The 8,311-nt window shown below is 53.9% G+C and overlaps 1 protein-coding gene across 1 annotated transcript; it reads right to left on the bottom strand.

Annotated features, from left to right (window-relative positions):
• Nucleotides 1–1,965: 1,965 nt before the first annotated feature.
• Nucleotides 1,966–2,379, bottom strand: LOC148612446 (uncharacterized). Its single transcript, XM_088595376.1, has one exon. The coding sequence runs from the start codon at nt 2,377–2,379 to the stop codon at nt 1,966–1,968; it is 414 nt and encodes a 137-aa protein (XP_088451502.1).
• Between the last annotated feature and the right edge of the window lie 5,932 nt (nt 2,380–8,311).

The following is an 8,311-nucleotide window of genomic DNA, read 5'->3' as shown; positions in this document are numbered from 1 at the left end:
TACCCTCCACTATCGAAATCTTAAGCTCTACTTATCGATGGGCATGAAGCTCGTCAAAGTCCATCGCATCATAGGGTTCAGGCAATCCCCCTGGCTCAATTCGTATATCGAGCTGAATACGAAGCTTCGAGCCGCAGCGAAGACCGACTCCGAGAAAGAATTTTTCAAGCTGATGAATAATTCGGTCTTCGGCAAGACGATGGAGAATATCCGAAAACGCGTCGACGTCAGGCTAGTCACCACCGAGAAGCAGGCCCTGAAGCTCGTGGCCAAGCAAAACTTCGATCGCCGAGTCGTCTTCACCGAGAATCTAGCAGCCGTCCATATGAAGAAGACCAAGCTCAAGTTCGATAAGCCCTAGGAGCGTGCATCTTGGATATCTCGAAGCTCCTGATGTACGACTTCCACTACGGATTCGTGAGGACAACGTACGGCGATAAGGCCCGGCTGCTCTTCACCGACACCGACAGCTTGGCCTACGAAATCCAGACCGCCGACTTCTACAAAGACATCGCGCCACACGTCCAGGAAAAATTCGATACGTCCAACTATCCGGCCGAGCATCCCTCCGGCATCCCTACTGGCATGAATAAGAAGATCATCGGAAAATTCAAGGACGAGTGCGGCGGCAAGACCATGACCAAATTCGTGGGGCTCCGCGCAAAACTATACGCCTTCAAGATGGACGACGGTAAGGCGAAGGGAGTCACCAAGAGCGTCATCAAGCGCAGCATCGCCTTCGATGACTACAAGCGCTGCCTTGACACCCAGCAGGAGAACCATCGCCCGATGAATATCATCCGGAGCCATCTCCACCAGATCTACACGTAGCAGATCAACAAGATCGCTCTCTCCGCCAAGGACGATAAGCGTCACATCCTCCCCGACGGCATCAGCACCCTTGCCCACGGACACTATCGGATCACTCACGGCAGCAATTGAGGTAAGACCCCTCCCCTCTGCACTTAGCAGGCTCTGACGGGTGCGGATGCTCATCCCGCACTTAGCCCGTACCTAGATAAATGAGCAGCATACGCGTGCACGGCCTCCTCCTCCCCCATAAGCCCCTCTCCAACGTAGAGCTCGAGGAAGCCACCAAAGCCCTAGGCATCCATCGATTCAGAGGAGTATTCATGCGCGATGCCCTACCATCCAACCCCCATCCCGCCGAATGCGGCATCCTGAATCACGACGATCGCAATGGCCCTGGCACGCATTGGACGTGCTGGCATAAGCGTGGAGGATTCAAAGTCTACTTCGACCCCTACGGCATGCCCCCACCCGACGAGATGGTCAACTATCTGCGGCCGGAAATTCGATATAATACCGATGAGCTCCAGCGGTGCGGCGACGTGGTATGCGGGCACTTTTGCCTGCACGTCCTGAAGCTCCTATCGGAAGGTCGGACGCTTGAGGAGGTGATCTTCAGACTATAGATAAATGGATAAGTTTGGATCTGACTCGAGAAAGCGCATGCCCGTCTGGTGGATGCTCCAGTATCTCGATATGAATGAGCATCGCATCACCAGCTTGGGATTGCCCCAGGGCAGCTCGGACGCTGTGACGAAGCGATGGGTCAATCAGCAGATGAAAGACGGTATGAAAGACCTCGAAGAGCTAGATTCGGAAATGAAGCAGATGCAGATGATCATCAAGCGGATGCAAAGGGAGTATGACGCATCCATCAAAGACCTTACCAAAAAGCTAATGACCGTGGAAGATGGCAAAGGCGATAAGTCAGAGTGCGTCTCGACCAATGGCGGCTAAGGACTAAGGACCTAGATATGCAAAAATATCACCTGCTAAATCTCCCTCTCCCCAAGACCGATAATGAGCCCATCACCAAAGCCCTTTACGATCGCCTGCAGGAGGATCTACACGCATTAAGGTTCTTCGTCGAGCTGAAGCATGCATAAATCAAGACTTTCTGGTCTCCCTTGATCGAGACCGGAAAGCCTGGGGGGATCATTGCCAGTCGGACTCCTTGACCCAGGAATTGAAGGTTTTGGAATATCCTCTCCACTTGACGCGGATTTCTTTCTTCCCATTCCGGATGCGTCGGCTCAGGATTTTCTCAATGCGGAAGATATCCTGGTCGGCGCGCTGGAGCTCAGGCTCGTAAAAGGATCCCTCGATTTCCTCACCCTTATAGTCTTTGAGGCGATAGGAGGGCGGCTGTGTCGCTAGGGCCTGGGCGATGGTAAAGATCTCCTCCGTCCATCGCGGAGTATATCCCTTCTCGAAGATGCCCTTCTTCTTGGTGATCCGGACCTGATCGCCGACGTCGAATCGCTGAGGCTGCATGGGTGGAAGGTCTCCGTAGAGATTCCAGAAGACCTTAGACTCGTGCTCTTTCTGGCTGGTGGCGATGGGGGTCATCTTGATGGATCGATGCTTGGTGGTATTATACTGGCGGACGAGATCGTCCAGGACGGGGAGATAGGAGCGCGCGGAATTGGCCGAAAAGTATTTGAACATATTCTCCTTCATGGTACGATTCCAGCGCTCCACCACGCTCGATTTCTCTTCGTTCTCGGTGGAGTAGAGATCGACGTCGTGCTTCCGGAGCAGATCCTTCACCTCGCGATTATACAATTCCGTGCCCTTATCGGTCCATAGCTTCTCGGGCGTGCGATCCTTGAAGACGGTCCGGAAGGCATCTCGCACCGTGGCGCCTTTCTTACCCTTGAGCGGCACCAACCAGCCGTACTTGGAGAAGACGTCGATGATGCTCAGAAGGTATTTGAAGCCTCGGTTATCGCGGGAGAAGGCGCTCATATCTACGAGATCGGCAGCCCAGATCTCATCCACCCCACCTACCATCACGTGACGCTTCTGAAATTTGCGCCGGACTGGCTTGTGCAGCTCTTTGGCTAGCTTATCCGTCCATCGGACTTTTTTCCCCCCACACCCAGCCCAAATCGTGCTTTGGTGCCGATGATGGGTCTGACGATACCACGCTCGAGACGCTCGCGTGCAGTGGGATTGGGGATGGCATCGAGGGAGGCTAGCATCGTCTTATCGCAGATAGAATTGCGTGCGGCCGTATCCTTGTGCTTGGCGTAGCAAAGATCGTGGCGATAGGTGGCCTCATCGACTCGATTGATGGGTCTGGACCAAGGTTTGGGGGTGCCGTCGGCATTGAGTCGCTGGCTGAGTCTGGTTCCCGGACCGGTGAAATTATGCCCCGGCAGATGCATCTCGACGGGCATTCGATTGATCATCTTATTCATGAGTCCGGCGCCCCTCTCCGTCTTGATGAATTCCGACTTTCGCGCACCGCACTCGGCACAGGTCCCCACCTTCCGCCGCCGCCGTCCGTCATCACTCGTGATCACGGCGCGATTATTCGTCTCCGTCTTCTTCTGGCACTTCAAGCAATACATTCCAATTTTATATAGATAAATGGACGTTGAAGACCTTACCTACGATGAGCCCGCCGCGAGTCGTCGGCATAACCACTTTCTCCTCCCGCAGCGATCCATCCGAGGTCTGATCATCGGGAAGTCAGACTGCGGCAAGACGACTCTGCTGAATAATCTCCTCCTGCGCGATGGATGGCTTGACTACGATCGACTCTACGTCTTCGGAAAATCACTCCACCAGCCCATCTATCAGCTGCTGCGGCAGGCGCTGGGGAAAGGATTTTCGAAAGACGATATCCGCGACCTTCTCTCCATCAAGGATAGCTATCCCCACTCTCTGGTCGACGTGGTGCAAATGATGAAGCCGCCGTCCAAGCCTAGCGGCATCGAAGCTTTCTTCTTCGAGGAAGCGAGCAACGAGCTCGATCCCGCCCGCAAAAATCTCATGGTCTTCAACGATTTGATGCTGAGCAAGCAGAGCAAGTGCGAGGATTACTACGTGCGCGGTCGGCATAATAACGTCGACTGCTTCTACCTCTGCCAAAATTACTTCAAGCTCCCGCGGCAATCGATCCGGGAGAATGCCAACTTCATATGCCTCTTCGAGCAGGATGCCAAGAATCGCGACCATATCCGCCGAGATCATTGCGGCGATCTCACCCCAGCCCAATTCGATGCCTTATGCGACCACTGCTGGTCCAAGCCTTACAGATTCATGACCATCGATCTCACGAGCCCCAAGACGAATGGGAAATATCGATGCAATCTAGACGATTTCTATCGAGTCTAAGATAAAGAATGGATCACTTGAAGGAATTTTTCCTGGAGAATCAGTTCGAGCTAGAGAAAGGTCGATCTCCATCGATCGCTAAGTTAAGGGGATACCTCTTGGATATACTCTCCAAGCCTCCCCGATGGCTGGATAGGTATTTTGGCCGATACCGGAAAGAGTGTGAGTGCAAACTTCTCAGCAATATTTGCCACCCCTGTATCCGCCAGCATCTGGGCGAATTTGGAAAGTGCGAGTGCCGCTGCCGCCATAGCCTTGAGGATGGCTTCTGCAATAAGTGCGGACTCACGCTCATTCGCCGCATCGATCATCAGGATTTCGAAGGAAGGACCTATAATTCCCACTCCAACCGCAAATCTATGCCGCCGCCCAGACCCCAGTGCTGCATCAAGACCATCCGCGGCCATCAGTGCACGTATCCCTCCATATCGGACAGTGATAAGTGCAAGAGGCATTCGAAGCTTTTCCCTGAGGCATGCTGCCGGTGCGGAGTCTCGATCGCCCGCGGTAAGGCTTTGCATCACGAGGAGACTATATACGTACCCAAATTTGCCACCCTCTGGTCGGGCGTAAAAGTGAGGATGGTGGGGGAGTACGATCTCCTCAAAGGCGTGAAGCCTTTCTGCTCCTCCAAATGCATGGAGAGTGCGTAGGATCTTCGGGAATCTACGGTTTTTGCATCCCGCTGAGGCAGGAGGCAAAAAGCATGGGAGATGGCTTGAACGCTATGGGGCGATCGATCCATCGCTTAGGGGCGTTCTTTCCATCGCTTAGGGGCGTTCGATCCATCGCCTTGTAGCGTTCGATTCATCGCTAAGGGGCGTTGAGGATGCTATAAATAAAATAACGTTCATCAAGATCACCGACCCCAAGCAGCGTGAGGCGCTTGCCAGGGACTTGCAGGAGACCAAGCGTAGCATCCAGGCCAGCGATATGCAGCGTTGCCTAGATAAGATCGGACTCAGTCGCGATCTCTCCAAGATATTCAAGCCCGTGGTCGAGACGCAAGAGGAGACCGCCTCCCAGATCACCAAAAAGATCGAAGATATCCCACTCGCTCTGCCCGCCCTGGTGCCTGCCCTTCCCCCTCCTCTCCCTGCCCCCGAGGGCGACGACGATCCGCTTGCTACCGAGCAAGCATTGAGAACCAACCTCGGTCCGCGAGCCACCCATTATCTTCAGCTCAGTATGACTCCCAAGGCCGACCATACCTTTGGATTGCGAGTGGAAGACGGCGCCATCATGATCGGGAGTCTGCCCGTCACCTTCGATGGAGACGATATCCTCGTCGATGACGAGCGCTATAAGGGTACCCCCGGCCTATGGGAACTTATGGTCATGAAGCATCCCAAAGATTTCGAGGTTGATGACCTGCATACCTATGGTGATATCCTACGAGCATCCAATGCCATGTATCAAGGCAACTCTGCGCTCTCGCAGACCCCCAAGGCAAGCAAGAGTCGGAAATGAAAGGAGATCGTCTCGTACATCTATAAGCAAGATAAGTATGGGAGCGGGGTATCGACCGTCTTCCTCCCCACGTGCTTCGACCAATTGCTGGATCGTCTCGATCTTTGCGCCGCCGCCTACCAGGCCGGAAATAATGGGGTGCGCAACAAAATCGTGGCCATCCTCGACGCCATGAGGAAGTCCGGTCATATCAGCAGGGGTGAGTACGAGAAGCTGCATCGGAAGCTCCTCTAAATAAATTTACGATTCCTTTAGTAGTGAATCACGGATATCGTCCGAAGTATGCCGTCGGCGGAAGAGGCCTTTTCGATACCATCGCCAATCTTGCCGGACGGGTGCTTACCTCCTCCGCCGCCAAGACGTTGGGTAGCAAGGCCGTTAGCGCCGCCTCCAATGCAGCTTTGAAAGGCGTGGAGAAAGGTGCGAGCAAGGCGGTGGACCACCTCGTCAACCGAGTGACCCGCAAAAAGAAGCCTAAAGCACCACCCACCAAGAGGACCCCACAGCAGCAGACCCGTCTCAATAATCTCATCTCGGGCGGGGGCATCGCCACCATCCACGACTTCGTCCAGCGCTATAGATAAATATATCATGGCCGATATGCTCTCTATCACCGAAGGACTGACTTTCGATGAAAGTCTCCAGAAATATCAGGTTCACGAATACGAACCTCAAGCCGGGGCGCAGCTGAATAATGCCGGTGCAGAGATACGCATCAATATCGAGACTCAGGATCTCTTCCTCCATCCCGCCGAAAGCTATCTCTTGATCGAAGGCCGACTTCAGAAGAATGATGGCGCTGCGTATGGCGATGGCGATCTGGTATCGCTCGTTCATAATGGTGCCATGTATCTCTTTCGCAGCATCAGCTACCGACTCTCCGGTCAGCAGATCGAGCATCTCAACGACTCCGGCATCGCCACCACCATGCTAGGGATGCTGACGTATCCCGACGACTTCTCCAAATCGCAAGGCCTCAACCAGCTATGGTTCAAAGACTCCACGGCCGATGCTGAGGCAGATAACGTTGGATTCGCAGCACGTCGCGGGTATATCATCACCAAGCCAGCCAATAAGGGGTCCTTTTCCTTCTCCATCCCTCTCAAGCACGTCTTTGGCTTTGCCGAGGACTACGATAAGATCGTCTACGGATTCAAGCACGAGCTCTCCCTGGTGCGCGATTCGGATGCCAATGCCATCCTCCGAGCCGCTGCCGTCAACGACGTGGCCAAAGTAGTCTTGAGCAAGGTCTCCTGGTTCGTCCCCCACGTCATCCCGTCCGACGAAAAGAAGCTGCGGCTTTATAAGACCATCCAGAGCAAGACCAAAATCGATTGCGGATTTCGCATGAGGCAGTGCGACTCCATAGCCGTGCCCCAGACCTCGCAATTTCATTGGCGCCTAGCCGCGAAAAGCGGGTGAGAAAAACCGCGATGGATCATCGTCGCCTTTCAAACCGAAAGGGACAACGACCAGCTGCATAATGCCGCCGTCTTCGACCACTGCCGATTGCGAAATATTCACGTGACCCTCAATGCGGAGCGCTATCCCGCCGTGGACGTCAATGCTGGCTTCACCCAATGCAGGGTCGCCAGGGTCTATATGGAGGCTGCCGAATTCCGCAAGAAATTCTATAGCATGGAAAGTCTGCTGAGCAATGGCGGCATCAATCCTCAATTCGCCCTGGTCATCTCCGATCGAATCTTCCAATTCGAATCCGACGGCCAGAAGATGAGCGTCGTCTTCTGAGGAGGCTTAGATAAATGGACGTTTCACTTTTGCGGAAAATCGCCACCAATACCGAGCCCAAGCACGGGTTCTCCTTCATCGTCTCTGGGAACGATAGTCAGATCTTGACTCGCTTCAACCCACCCCTCCAGCTGCTCGAGGAGAAATCTTACGAGATGGCCCTCGTGAATCTGGAGACCTACTACTCCATCCCCAATATTCATGCAGGTAATAATTCCCTCCGCTACTCTCCCGATGACGGGGCTAGCTGGTTTCCCGTCGAGCTGAGCACCGGCTCCTACGGCATCGACGATATCAACGATGAGATCCAGCGGCAACTGCGGCTCAATAAGCATAAGGCTAAGGTCCTTCTCGCGCGACGCTGAGAGCAACCCTTACTCTCGCCAGAAATTATCAAGTGGATTTCAACGTGCCTAATAGCCTAAATACGGTGCTTGGATTCGAGCGCCGGACGTATACCTACGACCGTAGCACTAACGGCTACGCGGAGGGTGAGAATATCGTCAATATCATCAGCATCAATAGCATCCTGGTGAATAGCGATATCATCCACGGAAGCTACGTCAACGGCACGCAGCAGTCCACCATCTATAGCTTCTTTCCCGCAGTCGATCCTGGCATGAAGATCATCCAGACTCCCAAGAATCTTGTCTACTTACCCGTTACCCTGAGGACCATCGATCGCATGCAGACGTATCTGACCGATCAAGACGCTCGCCCCATCGATCTGCGAGGGGATAATCTCACCATCCGCTTCCATCTGCGTGAGGTATAAATAAATGGATTATCATGAGTATGGTCTGAACTTGACGAAAGGTCAGGCAGAGAAGATCCAGCGTGCGGCGAAGAACGGTTGCCCCGTGAGCGTCCGATTGTCGCATGCCAACCTATCCGGCGAGCATAAGATGCTCCTCACCCGCCGTCAGATCCAGCGCAT

The sequence above is a fragment of the Perna viridis genome, chromosome 7 (genome assembly GCF_037379345.1).
Source record: "Perna viridis isolate PV_CMFRI_1.1 ecotype Kerala chromosome 7, ASM3737934v1, whole genome shotgun sequence".
NCBI classification, from domain to species: domain Eukaryota; kingdom Metazoa; phylum Mollusca; class Bivalvia; order Mytilida; family Mytilidae; genus Perna; species Perna viridis.
This window is presented reverse-complemented; position numbering and strand designations above follow the sequence as displayed.